An 18733-nucleotide genomic window follows, 5' to 3' on the forward strand; every position below is an offset into this window, starting at 1 on the left:
AAAAATGGGGATGAAGTCTGCCTCCTGAGCTGCCCCACAGCCCATCCCATCCTTAAAACGTCCCCCAGGCCAATGATGGAACCTAAGGATTTGACTGTACAGAATAATCCTATTTCTGTGGACAAAGGAGGACTGTAGATTTATCCACTGGATGATCTGTAAACACTATAAATGAGGACCTCTTGGGCCCTCTATAAATGACTAGCAAAACCATACTTGGGCCAAAAGAGATGCTCAATGAATAAACTGTGCTCCTACTGAATACATTAGTGGACAAATACTAGGTGGGGTAGCTCCGCTATCAAATTGAACAGTAGAAAACCACACTGATCAGGTTTTGCTTCGTTTTGTGTTTTTAGTGGTTTCTGGTTCACTTTAAAGTTAGAAAGAGGAAAAATGAATGTTGCTATGCACAACTCAAATGCTTTCTCAAAACACCACCCCTTGATAACTTGCTAGAAACCAGATGCAGATTTAGTGAAGTGAGGAAAAGTCTGTGGATGTACTAAGAAGACTAGAACAAAGCGAGCAGCTGAGGTCTCCAGCAACAGTACAGTAAAACTAATATTGTATCATTTCTTAGGGCTTCTGTTGCCTTTCATAAAAAAAATACTTCAACTGATTCTCAGTCTCTCCCTGTCAGATAATAGAACTGGGTAAAAGGAAGCCAAGGATAGAGGAAACAGCCTGGATTTCAGGGGACCTGGGTACCACAGTGACTCCATCAATCCCGAATGTAGGAGCTTGAGCCTCAATATCCACATTCTATGATGTTAAGGCTCACTCTTACAAATAATGCCTTCAGTTGAAGGCTATAAATCAAGACCACTTCAGAGCCTAGCCTTCCGAGAACCAGAGGATTTGCTTGGGAAAGAAAGTCCCCAAAGGTTACCATATGAGTGGAGAGTGGAGACATTTCTCTTTACTCTTCCTAATGTGATGTCATCTTGGATAATGGTGATGGTAATAAGGGGCAGCTCAAATGCTTACCCACCTACAGTGTCTTACAAATTTCAAAAAACTGTGGATGATCATAGGTGGAATCTGTAGCAATGAGCAAAATGAAGCTGAACCACATGGGTGATAACTGCTCTACTATAGTCAGCTGTATATAGTCAACTAGCATATGTCCCTTAAATGTATCTTGAGGTAAGCAAGTACTTCTCTGCATAATCAAAGTGTATTCAGAAAATTACAATTCCAGGAAAACATTACAGGAAAACTAAAGAGAGAGCTCTCAAGTGAAATGGCCCAGTTCTGGACCCTGGCCCCAGCACTTACTAGCTGTATAAATGTATGCCACTAATTTGGCCCTATGCCTCCGTTTCCTTAACTATAAAAATTGGGACAATAAGAGCACCTAATTACCAGGTTTTTGTAATAACTGAATCCATGTTCAGTGTTAAATTTCATATTAGGCAAACAGTAAGTACTCCTTAAATATTAGCTATTATGATTAGTAATAATTCATCAATCTACATCTCCAAGCAAACGTAACTGAAGCAGCTCAGGGATTGAAGCTTTGAGGAGAAAAAAAACAAAGAAAAGATGAAGAGCTCAAATATTGACTCTTACATTGTCCTACCAAAACAGACAACATTTCTATTTCCTCTTGGGTTCTCAGTTTAACTGAAGATAGAGACCTCTAAAAGACTTTCAGGGAGACCAGAAAAGTCTAGCTTACTAGGAAAGTTCAGTTGTGCCTGCTTGGCCCAAAATTTACAATTCAAAACTGAGAGGTACAGTGCAACACGGAAAAAATCACCTTCTCCCACTCTTAGGGTCGGAGATGCAGAGGTGGATGTGGCAGATCGGCGTGGTGTCGACTGGGCAGACGCAGGTCCACTTGGATGAAACATGTCTTCCACCCCTGACTGGCCAGCCTGGGCAGGCCCAGCTGCGGCTGCACCCCCAAACAGGTCACTCAGCAGTTCAGAATTGGTGGGAGGAGCCACTGGCGGAGAGAAGTTCTTACTCACTGCAGACCCTTCAAGGCCCAGAAGGTCCACATCCTCAGGTGGTGGGGGTGGAGGCGCAGCTGGCTCCTGCTGCTTTTTGCTGGGCTTTTTAGCTCCCTGTTGTTTGTCACAACTGGAACTGCCATGTGGACTGGAAAGGGTCAGAAGTTCATCGTCCGACTGCTCACTTTCTGGATTCACTAAGGCAGCATGATCCTCTTCACAGAATGATTTTTCTGATTTCTGATCTAAGGAAGGCAAAGATAAAGGGTTGGTTACTGGCCACAGCATTACTGATTTCTGTGAGTTAGAATTAGTATGTAACTCCAGAAAGAGGGAAGGAGCAGCCCTGAGCAAATGCTGCCTTTAGATCCTTATTAATAGAAAACTTGCCGTATTTCACATTGCATCCAATTGCCCTTTGTTGAGCATCTGAGGGGCAATATAGCATAATGGGGAAGAGGACGAACTATGGAGCCAGATAGCCTGGGTTTGAATCCCAGCTCTACTACCTACTGGTTCTGTGACATTGAGAAAATTCCTTTACTTCTCCTCTGTGTCTTGGTTTCCTTCTCAGCAGAATGGGGTAACAAAGAAACCTAACTCAGCTAGCTGCTGTAAAAATTACATGAAATGACATACAGAAAGTATCAGATAAATATTAAGTAGCACTTGAGTGTTTATGATTATGATTATTATCTTCCAGGTGCTATGTTAGGCACTTTGTTGAGAAAAAAAAAAACAAACAACCGTGTTATTTCCTAATCCTTTGCCAACTCCTCTCACTGTCTTTTCTTTTCCAGGCCTGCAGCCAAAAGCAAGTCTTTCCTCCCACAATCTGGAGTGGAAGCAAACCACACACACACCTAACAAGTGAACTGACAAGAGGCTCCATCCAGGATGGTCCTTATACCAACCTGAAAGGAGACCATTTCAGCATAAGATGGGCAGCAGGGAAGAAGCCTGTTCTGGGGAAGGAATGGAGAGGCTGGTGAGGGACTTACCAGGCCCTCCTTGAGACAGATCCTACAAGGGAATTTTGTTATTTAATGTCAAGTATACCCCCATTTCAAATCAAGTACAGATCCACATCCCTAATCCCTAATTCTGAAATACATAAAGTTATGAAAAGGGGAAGGTTTCCCTAAGTTTGGAAGAAATTCAGCTGATGGAAAAATCTAACCAGAACGGATGTGAAAGTATTTATAATCTTCATTTATCTCACCCGGTATTATTCTTTTCATATGTTTCACTACAGAAACATTAATATGTTCCATTACAAGTTGTCTGAGATGCTGCTGGGGGATGCTGAGTAATATACAATTTATGTACCCTATCATCTTTCTAAAATTCAAAAACTTTTGCAATTCCTAAATACTTCTGGTTCTGTGGGGTTCAGATAAGAAGCTGTGCATTTGTGCTAAAACCTATTTCAGAGCCTAACAGGAATGATTTCTAAATTACTTACTACAATGTCAGTGTGGAGGAAAAAGTGAAGTTTTATTAAAAGCCTTTATGTGAGGAAGGTAAGATACGGGGAGCTTGTTACTGGGAGGAATTGGGAAGTCTACCTGCTGTCTAGGTTTTGCTGGGCTTTCCAAATTTTTTGTTATTGGTCTCATTTCTCAGTAGGAAATTCTGAGAGTAAGGCTTTTAATTCAAAGGAATTCTGTGAAGTTTTTTTTTTTTCACCAAATGTGGAAAACTTCATAGACAATGAGAATACCATCTTATGTTCACATAGCAGAGAAAGGTCAATCAAAAGAATGTTAACCAGAGCATTGCCAAAGCTATTTTCCTACCCCTTTCTTAGAGAAAGTCCTTGCAATTCAATTCTGCATTGGATCTTGCAGTTAACCTCAGCAAACTCTACAGCAAGGAGGCAAATGTATATGGACAGAATGCCAATGCCAGTCTACTAATGGCAGCAGTCTCAAATTTTACATTGGAAATATTCTAAAAACAACCCCAGGTTTGGCAGAAAAGGATACCATGATTGAGCCCAATTTCTGCCATGGCTGTTAAAGCACGTAGAAGAGACATATGGGCAAAGTGTTCCCCTTTTCTGCACCAGGGGAAGTTTAGATCTGCCCTGTTAGTGGTGAGAGCCCTCTAGGGGAAATGCCAGATTTTATATTTTCAGAATATGTACACAAGGGTAGGAGACAGAGTCCTTTATTAATTCGTGTGTTGGCATCATAAAGAGAAATCCTAGAAAATATCATGCTTATTCATAAATCCAGGAAAGATGGGATCCAAAACAGCACAGAGACAAAAGGTAGAATTTGGCTTAAAATGTTTTTTTTTACATTAGTCTAAGAGCACCCATGGAGTTGGAAATAGGGAAGTAATTTCAAATTGCCTGATTTGTAAAAGGAATGAGCACGGAGGGTGTGAAAGAAATAAGGAGGGACAAGGATGACTTCTAAGTGTTGTTCTCTTTGAGACTGCTTTGAGAACTAACCATGTTTATAGAAGAACCACATGACTTAAGGATCTAACCATGTAACTCAGAGAAGTGCTTGGAAGTACCTTGCCAACAGAGAGAGGAAAAGAAGCCACCTTGCCCAAAATGCCTGGGGTTGTCTGGAGGGACGTCTATTGGAGCCTGTCCTGCAAGACAAAAAGCCATGTGGCATCAATGAAAATATAGGAAATAAGTCAAAGTGATAACTAACACAGAGGCTTTGTCCTGAAAACAAAACCAGCAGGGGACTCATACCTCCTAACACCAGAGTATCTTGATGCTCCTGGTGAGAAGAGAAGAGAATGCTGGGATTGACATCTTTTGTGCAGTAATGTTCCCATGGTGGGGTTAAGTCTATCACTTTGTCGTGAGTCTGTAGTTCTACATCTAGAGTCACCTGAAATAGCTGAGGATATTTTTCTGGTACATCACATGCATCCAGCTCAGGCCTACACGGGAATTTAAAAGAATAAGATTCGTAAAAACAATGAAATCAGTAGGATGTTCAGCACAGAAACCATTGTAGGTTGATTCAGGTTAACCCTGAGACTCATTCCTAGGGAGAAAGCAATCATTAACCAGTTAAGTTACTTTACTGTTCTGAGCCTGTTTTCCTCATGTAGAGAAAAAGGAGAATAAAGCCCAAAGAATTTGGATACTACTGTGTATGAAAGCATTCTAGGGACGCCTGGGTGGCTAAGCAGTTGAGCATCTCCCTTTGGCCCAGGGCGTGATCCTGGGGTCCTAGGATCGAGTCTCACATCGGGCTCCCTGCAAGGAGCCTGCATCTCCCTCTGCCTATGTCTCTGCCTCTCTCTGTGAGTGTCTCTCATCAATAAATAAATAAAATCTTTAAAAAAAAAAAAAAAAAGGAAAGAAATAAAGCATTCTAGAAGGAGGGCTGATAGATCCACGCAGTATGCATGGGCAAGGCCAAATCAATTGTCAACTTAATGAAATAGGCCCCAGCTGCCACCCTGAGCTCCTGAATGTCTACCCCTACCCTCATCCTATCTCCCTGGCTTCAGCCATCCCTCTGAGCTCCCTGGACCACACCATAATAATGCAACTAAGGTTCACCATCTGGGATAGAAGGTTACCCTGCTTCAGTGCTATGGCCTGGCATCCTGTCTTAAGGGTCATTGCTCATATCATACCACAGATTAAACTGCCATCCCTGTTGAGAAACACAAAGGGATATACAGATGCAAAGGGTAATGGTATTGATACTTTGTTTCCACTTTGTCCAGTCTTGTTCCCTCATATGATCCTTCAGTCCTTTCTATTTGAAGTCTTTGATCCATTATTGTTCAAAACAAATTATACCCAATTGCAAGTTCCAAATGCAGCCAGGCTCTCTGTGCTGCTAAGCTATACTCTTAACAGTCTTGTACCACAGGATTCCAGGGGATGCTGCAGCAAAGAGCCAATGAGCCTTGGGCACTTGGCTCCCAGCATTTCACAGCTGCTTGTATTGAAAGGGGTGTTCCATCCATGCAGAACTCACTTGGTGAACTTTAAAACTGTGGTTTCCAGTGGTATGAATCCAGTATGAAACTGAAGCTGGAATATCTGGGTGTTGGTCACCTAAAAATACATGAGAGAAGCATATTACAATCAGCCAGTGAAAAGGGAACTGGATCAAAAGATTGTATTTTGGGGAGCTGTGCACCTTCAACTGTTTTGACATTTGAGCCTTTGTTTACTATAAATACTAAATAACCTTCCCATTTAGAAATAGCTTAGAGTCATTTCCAGCCTCTTTTCCACGAGCTCTGCTTTGGTAAGCCATTTCCTCTTCCCCTAATGTCCCATGTTGCTGCACATTGCCATACTTTGGCTCATTCCATTCCTTCTACCCAGGATGCCTCTGCTCCAACCTGATGAACTCAACCTTCAAGGGCCACCTTACAAGGTCATATCCTCTCTGTAGCCTTTCTGTAGCCACCACTGGCTAAAATGAATCATTCCCACTATAGCATCTCATCCTATCTCTACTGTGATCATGGATATTCGGACATGTGGTGAATTTCTCCTGCTAGGCTGAGCTCCCTAAGGGCAGGAACCCAGTCTTATTCTTGTTTGTCCTAAACTCCTAAGGCAATAACTGGCACAAAGCATGCATTTAGCAAATATTTGATGAATTAAAATACAATTACTTATAAAATTAATCATAATATCCAAAAAGAGGCAAGACCCAAATGTCTATCAACTAATGAAGAGATTAATGAAAGGTGATATAGCCATAATGGAATATTAATTGGCCATATAAAGGAATGAAGCACTAATACATGATACAACATGGATGAATTTCAGAAACATTCTGCTAAGTGAAAGAAGCCAGTCACAAAGGACCACATATTGTATAATTCCATTTATATGAAATGTCCAAAATAGGCAAATCTATAGAAACAGAAAGTAGATTAGTGTTTGCTCAGAGGATGGAAGAGGGGATTGAGCAGTGGCCACTAATAAGTATAGAGTTCCTTTTTGGGATGACAAAGATGTTCTGGAATTATATAGTAGTGCTGCATAACCTTTTAAAAATGCTAAACATAATTGTACTATATACACTAAAAGTGAATTTTATGTTATGTGAATCTTATTGTAATAAAAAAATTGAAAAAATATAATTACTTAACCCCACATCCTTAACAGAAATATCTCCTCTCACACTGATCCAGATGGAACACTATAAAAAGGGCACAAGCTTCTAAAGAGAAAGGTTTGCTAGAAGTTCTAGGGCTGTCAGCTTCTGGCAAAGTTATCATGCCAAAAACCAGACAAATCACAACCTCTCTGAGTCTCACTGCCTATAAAATCAGGGAAATGGGCATAAGTAATCTTTAAAGACTCTTTCTAATACTAAAACTGTAAATCATTCAAACTCAAAGTGATGCAGAGAAAAGACTCTAAAATATTCCTTATACTAAGGGATGCCTGGCTAGATCAGCCGGTAAGGCACGTGACTCTTGATCTTGGGGTTCAAGCTCCACACTCGGCATAGAGCTTACTTTAAATAATAAAATAAAATAAAATAGTCTTATTAAAGGCTCAGAAGAATTTATGCCATGATTCTTCCTGAAACCATACCTTAGCCTGTAGCCGGCTCCCGATGGTTGACCTCAAGTGATACATGGAAACAACCACGTCTCCTTGCACAGTGATGCTCAAGGGAATAAAGATTTTTCCATCTTGGACACGATATTCTCTTTAAACAGAGACACAAATATACATTGAAAGAGTCTAATCTTGTATAATCACATAGGTATAATCCTCTGTGGCTCTGGCCAAGGACCTGTTTTCCAAGCCTGGACCCAAGAACCATTTCTTATCTGAGCAGAGTCAGGAGTACAGCCATGGGTGCAAACTGGTTCTGTTGTGGGATTGTATGGGTCTAATGCTAGGTCCTCTCTATCTCTGTCCTATCTGGATTTCCAGATAAATTGACAGCCATCCCTACTTTGCAGCTCTCATAACCCTCAAATATACCTAGCCCTGATGTATTTGTCATTTCCTAACTTAAATTAATAGTAAAAGCAGGGACAGAGGGAACAAAAATATCCAACTCAGATCAGTATAGAAATTGCAATGCCATGGTCTATGAGGATCTTGGATACCAATCCCCAAATTCAATCTATTCCAAACTAACTTCATTTTATGTTACCATCCACTTGCTTCTCTCCACACTACCCCTTCAGCCACCTGCCACTGGCACCTGCTTTTTATTTGTGGATTCTATAACGTCTTTAATTACATCACTGTCTACCTACTTGCTCACTCAGAAACTTCATTCATCCCTGATTCTTCCCTCATCCTCACCAAATCTCATCAAGGTCACCTCTTTCTTAAATGTGCAGGTCCTCTGTCCCCATTACTGTCTTCATCCTCATTACAGCTCATGTCAGTCCCTTAGCTGGTATCTCCATTTGAGAGGGAGCTATAGCATCGCTCTATTTAGTTGTGCTTTTCTGTAATTACAACCTACGCTTAACTTTTTTTTTTTTTTTTTTAGTACCAGCCATGTCACAGTAATGTAGTTCTCACAGGAAGAATATGATCCAACTTACACAGGAATTGAGCAATTTACAAGAAGTGAAGAAAAGTATCATGACTTACTTCATTCGTTCAAAATCTGCACAGGTTGTATATATTTTAGTTTCTCCAATCAATACATCACAGTAAGGACGACATCCATTTCTCTGTTTGTTAAAAAAAGGAACTGGACTGACAGTGATGGACTTAATAGTGAGAGGTTTGAAGTGAGGGCGATAGGGTTTGTCTGCTAGGAGGTCACACATATAGCCCAGATATCTGAAACATAAGATTCACATTCTGTTAGTGCCCAGTACACCAGAAGAAAAGAAGCAATCTTTGCCATGAAGTCTGTTCTTATAAATGACTAACTTATAATAACAATTTACTGTGTAATTTCCTTAAACGTTAACTACCAAAAGAGGATGTGGCCAAAAATTTAGGAAAGCTTTCAGCTGGCAACATCGCTATATGTCCCCCCAAAGAACTGATAAAGGGGTATTTATTAAATGAAAAAGCTTATGGGAGTCTTATACTAGCTCGATATTTGCACCTCTGTTCCTATTTGATCGACCAGATTCAGTTTATCAGCTAAAGGCTGGCTCTGGAAAAATTTTAGAATTTATCATCAGAAGCACTTTTAATCCAAAAAAAGTAAGGAGAAGTTATTTAAAAGAAGAAACTGTGACTAACAGAATATAATAAGGTCAATTCCTTTTTCTAAGGGCACAATACTTGTTGAAGACATTTGTCCCTACCCTGCATCTAGCTTACTTTACCTCCTGTGAGATGGCGACAGCCCAATTCCGGGTCGCTTTGCATATAACAATCGCACAGCTGGGCCAGGAGTAGAGTAGAGATTACAGAAAATGAACATAGCACCAACCAGAATTGACGATGCTGCCCGTCCATCCTGCCAAGGAAGATACGTAAACCTGTCACAAACATGAGCCAATCAGCCACTCACCACCGAGAACGGCTGTACTGGAGGTTAAAAGAGAAAATCACTTAATAGAATGATTTTCAGTTCAAAAGTATGCACTTGAAAAACCAAACTCTGTCCCAGGTCTTCAAATCACAAAGTGGCAAGAAAGAGTTATTCTTAGGGTGAAATTAACTCTCTGCTAACCTAAGAAACCAAGCAACATAAATTTGATTCACATAGATTGACTGAAAAACAATTTAATCTTCAAAGTAGCTTTGGACCTGTAGGGTCAGAACTAGTAGTTGAGGTCTCTTGGTGACAGGCCGGAGGTAGAGTTCACAGATTAGGTAAATACTGCTTTCTGGAATATGCTATGTATATATTTCACCCAAGGTATGTTCCTAGAAAATATCATAGAAAATAAAGAAGCTTTGTATGATTCAACCACATTCAATGGAGAAACATACACAGTTACATTCCTGACAGATGGTGACCCAGGCTCTTCTAGAATATTTTAAGTGACATGGAGCTTGCTGCTACTTGGAAGAAGCCTAGTCCATCTTATAAAGTTATCCTTATTCAGGATAAAGTTCTTTATCTTGAGTAAGTTGAGTTGAAGTCTATTCTACTCAGTGATCCTCATTCTTCCTTCTGTCAGGAAAAAGTAAACCTACTTCTTTCTCCCTGGGAAAGCCTTTCACATATCTGAAATACCCTCCCTTTCCACCAGCTCTTCTATTTTCCAGGTTAAAAACAATCTGTGATGGCTAATCTTCTGTGTCAACTTGACTGGGCTAAGGGATGCTCAGATAGCTGGTAAAAATGTTATTTCTAGATGTGACTACGAGGGTGTTTCTAAAAGAGATTAGCATTTGATTCAGTAGACTGAGTAAAAAAAGATACACCCTCAGGGATGCCTGGGTGGTTCAGTGGTTGAGTGTCTGCCTTTGGCTCAGGGCATGATCCCAGGGTTCTGGGATCGAGTTCTGCATTGAGCTCCCCGGAGGGAGCCTCCTTCTCCCTCTGCCTATGTCTCTCTCTCTCTCTCTCTCTCTCTGTGTGTGTGTGTGTGTCTCTCATGAATAAAGCAATAATTTTTTCAAAAAAAAAGATACACACTCATCAATGTGAGTGGGCATCATTTAAACTGTTGAGGACTGAACAGAACCAAAAAGTGAAGGAAGGGCGAATTTTCTATCTTCTTGAACTAGAGATGTCTATCTTCTTCCCTAGGACATCAGAACTGACCCAGGACTCAAACTGAATTACATCACCAGCTTTTTTGGTTCTCTTGCAAAGAGCAAAAAATTGTGGGACTTCTCATCCTTCACAAGTGCGTGAGCCAATTAATTCCTATAATAAACACATTATATGTTGGCTGTTTCCCTAAAGAACCCCAAATAATACACGGTTCCTTTGATTCTTTCCCATTTGACATTGCATTTTTAGAGACATCATTTGGCGAACTTTCTCTGAACAGATTCGTTTTAAAACAACAACCTTAAATGTGCTACCCAGATGTGAAATACAAGATATGAGATACATTCCAACCAAATTAGAGAGGAGAAGAAATATCTTTCTTACTCTGGACACTATGCTTTTACGAACATAACCTCAGGCCAAACTAGTTTATATGCAGCTAAGTCACACCATCAGCTCTTAATGATCTTCCTATCCACTAAAACCCCTAGTTCTTTTTTAAATGATGTGTTAAGCTAAGAGACAAATATATTTAATCTTTTACAACAAGATTCAGGACTTCACATTTATTCTGTGTTTAATTTCACATTGTTAGCTTCTTTTAAATAATCAACCTGCAATGGCTTTTAAAATCCAGATTCATTACATGACCCTCCCAGTTCTGAGAAAATTAGTAAGCTTGATCTTCACATCATCATCATTTTTTTAAAGATTTTATTTATTTATTCATGAGAGACACAAAGAGAGAGAGAGAGAGGCAGAGACATAGGCAGAGGGAAAAGCAGGTTCCATGCAGTGAGCCCGATTTGGGACTTGATCCCAGGACTCCAGGATCATGCCCTGAGCTGAAAGCAGATGCTTAACCACTGAGCCACCCAGGCGTCCCATCATCAACATTTTTAATTAAAAAAGCAACCAAATGTAACCTTCTCCTGGAAGGATGCTGATCCATTAATCACCTACCTTTGGAAGCAGATACTGAGCCACAATCCAACTAAATGTATAACAACCTAGCCCAAATTTCTCTATCTTGATAAGAAATTGGGAAATATCTTGCAGGAATCGAATAAACTGTCCTTACTAATCAATTGGTCTTGTTGCAAAAGTTCAGTTGTTTTGACATGTGTGTTCATAAGGAAGCAATGAGGACTTCTTTTTCCTAAGAGTTTAAAATCATCTGTACAAAGATTTATATTAGAATTTTGCCTTGAATTGCCATCAAGTTCACCAGCCTGTAACTTCCCAGGATCAACCTCCTCTATCTTTTGGAAAAACTCTGCTGTCTTTGTTTGCCTGGCACCTCTATTTCCTGTTTCTTCATGTTACATAAAGAGTCCATGATTGCTTTTCCAAGGGCTCTCAGCATTCTGTCACAGAATTTAAGTCTAGAGAGTGAATTATTTTTCAGTACTGTGAGGTTCTTTTCATATCTCACTACCTACCAGCTGTGCCTTTATGATCATTGTTACTCCTTTCCTAGCCTGACATTTGTTCCCCTGATAGAGAAAACAGAATAAAAGGGTTAAGATTATACCATGTGCTTCAAGCATTTGTTATTGTCCATATTCCAAGGACAGTTTTTTTAAAGACATTTTAAATCTTTATTCCTTTTAGATTTAGCCTTCCTGATACTCTTAACTGATTCATGGCTCGTGGATATGTGTCCCCTCTTTTTATCTACCACACAAGTCCTTTTAAAAAGTCTAATCAATTTTTTACTGAAAGATTAATATATGCTAATTATTTTTAATAAATATATATGATAAAAATAAAAGCTCTCACTTCCAGCTCCAATTCCATTTCCCAAAGACTTGGTGCAGGGGATCCCTGGGTGGCGCAGCGGTTTGGCGCCTGCCTTTGGCCCAGGGCGCGATCCTGGAGACCCGGGATCGAATCCCATGTCAGGCTACCGGTGCATGGAGCCTGTTTCTTCCTCTGCCTATGTCTCTGCCTCTCTCTCTCTCTCTGTGTGACTATCATAAATAATAAAAAAAAAAAAAATTAAAAAAAAAAAAAAAGACTTGGTGCAGATGTCTGACTCATGTGTATCTTTTTTCAGTGAGCCAGAGAGCAGCCCATGGTGTCATAATCCTTTGTCTGCTTTTTTCTTCTTTGTTGGCTTTTTATTCTTCATGATTGTATCTGAAGAATGGGAAGCCTCAGGTCTCTCTTGATCCATCTCCCCTTACAAGGCTGTCAGACTTTGGTTCTCTGACCTTTTAGAAAGCTCTTGAGTGAAGAGAAAATCACCAAGGTGCCTAACGCCTGCTTAGTCTCCGAAAGTAATCTGTTCCATTGTACAATATGTTGTGTCTCCAAAGGAAAACACTTTGGCCTTCTGCATTAAACTCCTATGAACACCAAGTGTTTTTCTTTTGTTGCCAAGAGTTTGGGAATGTGAGATGGAAAGAAGAAAATATGTTCTTTAGCTTTCTTCCCTCTTTTAGCCAACTGGCTCTCAAGAAGGAGAGAGAAAATTGTCAAGTAATCATAGAGCAAAAAAAAAAAAAAAAAAAAAAAAAACACCCTGAAGTTTATAAAAGCAATGAATAGTTACAGTATTTATACTCAGATTCCATTTGTGTGTTCATTTGTTCATGTATTCAATCATTTTTTCAAACCTTTCATACTCATACTCGGGGTGAAAAGGTAAAGAAGACACAGTTTTTGCCTGCTTACAGTCTAGTGGAGAAACAGGCAGATCACCAGATTATGATGATGCCACTGAGATAGATAGTCAATGGGAATGTCCATAGAGTCAGAGATTTTACCAGAAGTTGAGTTTTAAACAGTAGGTAATAGGCTACCAGAGAAGAATTGGGGAAAAGGACTCTTAAGTCAGTGATCTGAAAAGTCATCAGTCTCACTAGGAATTGTGATAAAATACAGTCAATCTATGTGACCACGTACAAGGGCATAGAGGTCTTCTTATTTTTCATTTTTATTCAAGCACAAAAAATTCCAATGTGATTATCAATTTTATTCACACAGGATTCAATGGTATTTTTGCCTATGTACCCATAGTCCTTGTTTCTACTTCTTTTATAATACTTAGCACATTCTAGAGACCCTATAATTTTATGTATATATCTGCCTCTCTCAAGCTTTAAGGCAAGAATAATAAATTCCTCCCTCATTTTTTATATCCTAAGTAGGGATTCAATAAATGCTTATTTAGCTTAAATGTTACCTCTCCACCATTCTCTATAGAGCCAGCTGTATTTGTCCAAACCAAACCTAACTAGCACAAAAGACAACAACAACAATAAAGGTTACTCACCAAGCAGTGGACAACACAGACATTTTTGGGATTCTGGAGTAGCCAATTATACATATTCCGACACACAGCAAAAAGGTTGTGCAGACTGGGGGCCTGCCTGATGGGCCAACTGCACTCTGACACCTAAGGAAACAGAGCAAAAGGAAATGAATTCCCCAAGCAACTCCTCTTCATAAGGAGCTGTCGCACCAAACAACTTCTGAAATATGATACCATATTCTCTTTTAATATAGACAGGAAGAGATGGGAACAGGGTCCAAACACAGAAAAAAGAGTTGTTTAATATAGCAATTTCTTAATTAAAAAATTCCATTCTAGTAAAGATATAAGAACGCATATTAAAGTATGTTTTAAATAAAAATAGACCATTAAGGGGCTCCTGGGTGCCTCAGTTGGTTAAGTGACCGACTCTTGATTTCTGCTCAGGTCATGCTCTTAGGGTCGTGAGATCAAGCCTGCATTGGGCTCTGCACTCAGCACAGAGTCTGCTTAAGCTTCTCTCTCTCCCTCTCCTTCTGCCCCCTCCCCCTCCCAATCCCTTACCCGCAGGCACACTCTCTTTCTCTCTCTAAAAAAAAGACCATTTAAACTACATATTTGGATTTTTAAAAATTCTATGAGATTGCATTTCATTTCTATTATGTATAAAATGTTTTGACGTGCCTATTAGATATTTAATTATAGTATTACCTTATAAATTCTGGATTATCCCTAATTTTATACCAGTTCTCATGAGAACATGAAAAGAGTTGCAGAGTGAGCCAAAGGTACCCTTGCTTGGAGCGCTAATTTCTTCCTGCCTTAATGAGGGAACTCACAACTCCTGGGGGTAATATTTAGTATTTTCATTCATCTAACACATGTGTTCATTGAACTCATTACAGAGCATTGACTATGTTCCTGGAATTATGTTTGACTCTGAACTATACACAATCATAAAAGTCAGGTATTAATGTGCTCCCCATTCTACAGATGAGAAAACTGACTCTCAGAGGCTGTCTTGTCTAAAGTCATACTGCCAGTCAGTACCAGCAGCGCAACCCAGATCTTCTGAATATAAATCATTGTGAGACAACAGTATACTGGTAAAGATTAGCATTTGCTCAAAATATTGGGCATGAACTCTAAATGATTAGATATTTACTAATTTGGGTAATAAAAATAAAGAGAAGTTTAGACGTGGGCAAACTTGGTGACCTCTTTTAGCCTTTCTTCCTTCATAAATGTGGTGAGTGGTACCTCCTGCCTCATAGGGTGTAGTTAGTACATAAGGATATATTTTAAAGGCTCAGCTCAGTATCTGACACACACAAAGTGATTAAGGAATGTTAACTGTTATTATCATTATTTATCAGGTAACTGCCAATGCAAAGCTCTGAGTTCAGATGAAGCCAGCCTTGTTTGAATAAAATGAATGAAACCCTGTTTGGCAAGAATGTAGACTGAAGGGCCAGATCATACAAGGTCTTGTTAGAAGCTGGGAGAATATTTAAGAAGGAGAGTGACTCTCATCTATATTTTCCAAAGATCTCTTAGGATCCAATATGGAGACTGGATGTGGATGATATGAGAGTAGCCAGGAAGAGTAGTCAGGAGGCCACTGAAGAGTCCAAGTCAGGGATGATGGTGGCTTGGGCTAGATGAGTGGCAGTGGGGTGCAAAAAGACTTGATGGATTCAAGAATTAGAGATGAAGTGGAATTATTTGTTCATATGTTTTGGAGACTGATTGTATGGGGGCAGTGAGTAAGTGTGGAAAGATGTACTTATGAGATGAGGGAGAAAGAATGAAGGACGGCTCCCAGATTTCCAGCCTGGAATGGCTGGATAAAAGGATGGCAGGTGCCATTTGCTGAGGTAGGGAATTCTGAAGAAAGACTAGGTTTTATATGGATGGTGTTACCAGAAAATACTCTGCAACACTAACACCACTGGCCTAAGAAAACCCAAGTGTCTCAAATTCCTAATGTTTAACAGTGGGGAGAGAGGCAGGAGCAATCTATTTGGTTGCCTTTTTCTGGTAACCAGATAATCAATAGTCAAAATATAAATGGGAAATGCTGTGTGGTCTCTGTAGAGCTGACATCTAAAAGCAAAGACATGGAGTTTCTCTCTCTGGGGTTGTCAAGAAAGCCCAATATTTTAGCTTAATTGGTAACATTTCTCTACAAGATGATTATAGAGAAATGGCAGGGGATCTTTCAGGTACTTTTCAGGTACTCACTTCCCTATGCCTTTCAGCAATGACAGGTGTGGTTTATTAAACAAAGTAGTTGAAATGCTTGACATAGCTACCAAACAATCCAGGGTGACCCACCACTGGGCTTCTGTCAGCTTAAACTCCGTATCAACTTGCTCTTTTTACCCAACATGAATCAGGGCTGTTTCTGGCCCATTCTTTACCTCAAAATGGATGCCTAACTGATGTGTTCTTAAGGGATGGAAATTATATATTGATCTTTTTTAAAAAAGAATAGCTGGGAAGATAAATTTTATTTTACCATCAGAGAAATTGCAAAGTGTACATTTGTACAAACTGGTTCTTATCCGCAATGTTTTATCTTCCTTTGGTAAATTTGTATTCATCCATTAAAACCCAAGTTTAAGTGCTCTTTTGTTTCTCACAGTTTCTCTAACACCCACAGGCAGAAATCTTAACTTAGTTCTTCGTACCCATGCTCTTGTCCATTTTCATCTATTAAAATTTTATCAGTAGAGCAACATGGTTGAACCCATGGGCTGGGGGTTTTCACCTTTGCTTCACCGCTTATAACCAGATTCACATTAGTCAAGTTACTGATCTTTCAGAGCCTAAAATCTCTCGTATGTAAAGTTAAAGTGGGCATTTACAAGACTGTTAGGAGAATTAAGTAGCACAGCATAAGCACAGAGAGTGCCAGCTTATTGTCCAACTGTACTCAAATTAACTCTTTACATTTGTCTCCCCCTCTAGACACTAAGCCCCATGAGAAGAGACACGATAACTTATTCATTTTGTAACCCCAGAGTCATGTCCGTATGTTAGCTGAATGGCAGGTGCTCAGAAGATATTTGCAGAGTGAATGAATGAGTGAAGTAACAAAGGATTGAACCCCATTTGGCAACTCCTTCTTGTACTAAGATTTGTCTACATGTACAATATCTCAGGGAAGGAACAGGTGAATCAATTTTGTTGTTGTTTTAGGTTGCAATCATGTAAAAGTATGAATAAACTGTTTTTCCATGCAGTATTTTTAAACCTCGTAGAAGCTGTCAACCATACAAACACTTTAAATGTCAATATCTGCAATGAGTCTCAGCTAAATTGTTCTTAGCACAATAGGCTAAAAGCTCCAGAATCATTAAATCAATCAAGTAAATAATATTAATTTAAAGTACTCCATAATTACATATTTACTTGATACATAATTATACACCATTAAGCAAACATACAATTAGAATTTTTTTAAAGCATGTACTCTGTATAAAAGGGAAGGAAACCACTAAGGCATAAACAAAACAAAACAAAACAAAAAATTTTAAGGAATTGCAATTCACTGCAAGTTATTTTTGCAGCTCCCTGGGTCTCACAGGTTCATGCAATAAGCACAATCCTTGGGTATGTGACACTTCACAATGCTATCTCCAGTCTCTAAACATCTCCCAGAGCCACTAAGCATCAGAAAACGCCATATGGATTACAGGCTGCCATGATACCACCCAGTGGGGAAAGAAGCCAAAACAGCACCAGGGCTGGATGCCATTCCGTTTTCATCTCTCCATCACCCCAAGCATGAGATAAAATGGCAGAAGCATCCCACTTGCTGAGCATAAGAGCAGACGGCACTAGAGAGAATCAGACTCAAGAGCCATATCCAGGATTTTAAGAATCTGCTACATCATTTTTGGAAAACAAGGTATTTCAGTCAATCATTTAATGTGGCATTTTATTATTACTAACATTAATCATTAACTACCCATTACCAACTGTTTTCCATAGGACAGACACTGCTATCAAGTTTATCCCTTACAGCAAACCTACAGAAAAAAACTTCTCTAAGTATTTGCAACGTAGATTTTGGTATTGTCAGCCCCATTTTATACAGGAGAAAACAGTACCTTGGGTGAAGTGAAGTGATTTAACCAGGAAGAAAACAGTTGAGATGTGAACCTAGGGTGATTTTTAAAGTTTAAAATTTGTGTATATGCTATAATTTCATATCAATAAAAAAAAATAGTAAGAGTCATGTACTTTCTATCCTATCACACTATCTGATGGTTGGTTGTTGACTGTAATTCCATCTTATACTTGTGGGGTGGTTATGGCTTCAAGTGATGGCTATATTTTCTAAGATTAAGATAATTCATTGAAGCCTGCAGAACTAGAGTGTGGGGATCACTGGTCCTCCGGCTTCTAGGCCAGGGTTTTTTTTTTTCCTACCTCATTTTGCCCCATCCTTAGCTGTGTTAGCTGTAAAGTCACTCCTCTATAGCCAACCCTTCTCACCCACCAGTGAACCAAAGCCAAACAACTGGGAGCTATGGTGACCTCTTTGGTGAGCTCTGGAAGGAAAAGGAAAAGAAATAAAGAAACAAATAGAAGACTGACCTTTAAGATGTTCAAGTTGATAGCATATTCCCCCCAAAATCAATTTGTTCTCCAAGGGGAAGAAATCCTATAAGATCATGTAGTTTAGAAACAGTCAAAATGAAGAAAGGTCTTAAAGGAACCACTGGGTTTAATTTTTCTATGCCCCTAACAGGGTTCCTTCAGCATACTTTCCTTCCACTTGAACAGAGGAAAAAGGATGCTCAAAGGGGCACTGGAGCGCTATCAGAATGTAAGAACTTCAGGACCAGGTCAAACTTAGTAGCCATTCATCCAGTTTT

At 39.5% G+C, this 18733-nt stretch overlaps 1 protein-coding gene across 4 annotated transcripts in view; it reads right to left on the reverse strand.

Annotated features, from left to right (window-relative positions):
- DNAJC6 (DnaJ heat shock protein family (Hsp40) member C6) overlaps positions 1 to 18733 on the reverse strand; it is a 139127-nt gene that overhangs the window by 18200 nt on the left and 102194 nt on the right. For all 4 annotated transcript variants that reach the window (XM_038537231.1, XM_038537230.1, XM_038537232.1 and 1 more), the window contains 8 exons: positions 13866 to 13988; positions 9240 to 9373; positions 8545 to 8739; positions 7519 to 7636; positions 5933 to 6012; positions 4681 to 4874; positions 4491 to 4571; positions 1766 to 2206 (listed from right to left, as the gene is read on the reverse strand). In XM_038537231.1, coding sequence (XP_038393159.1) covers positions 1766 to 2206; positions 4491 to 4571; positions 4681 to 4874; positions 5933 to 6012; positions 7519 to 7636; positions 8545 to 8739; positions 9240 to 9373; positions 13866 to 13988 — 1366 coding nt within the window. The remainder of the gene's footprint in view (positions 1 to 1765; positions 2207 to 4490; positions 4572 to 4680; positions 4875 to 5932; positions 6013 to 7518; positions 7637 to 8544; positions 8740 to 9239; positions 9374 to 13865; positions 13989 to 18733) is intronic.

The sequence above is a fragment of the Canis lupus genome, chromosome 5, assembly GCF_011100685.1.
Source record: "Canis lupus familiaris isolate Mischka breed German Shepherd chromosome 5, alternate assembly UU_Cfam_GSD_1.0, whole genome shotgun sequence".
NCBI classification, from domain to species: Eukaryota; Metazoa; Chordata; class Mammalia; order Carnivora; family Canidae; genus Canis; species Canis lupus.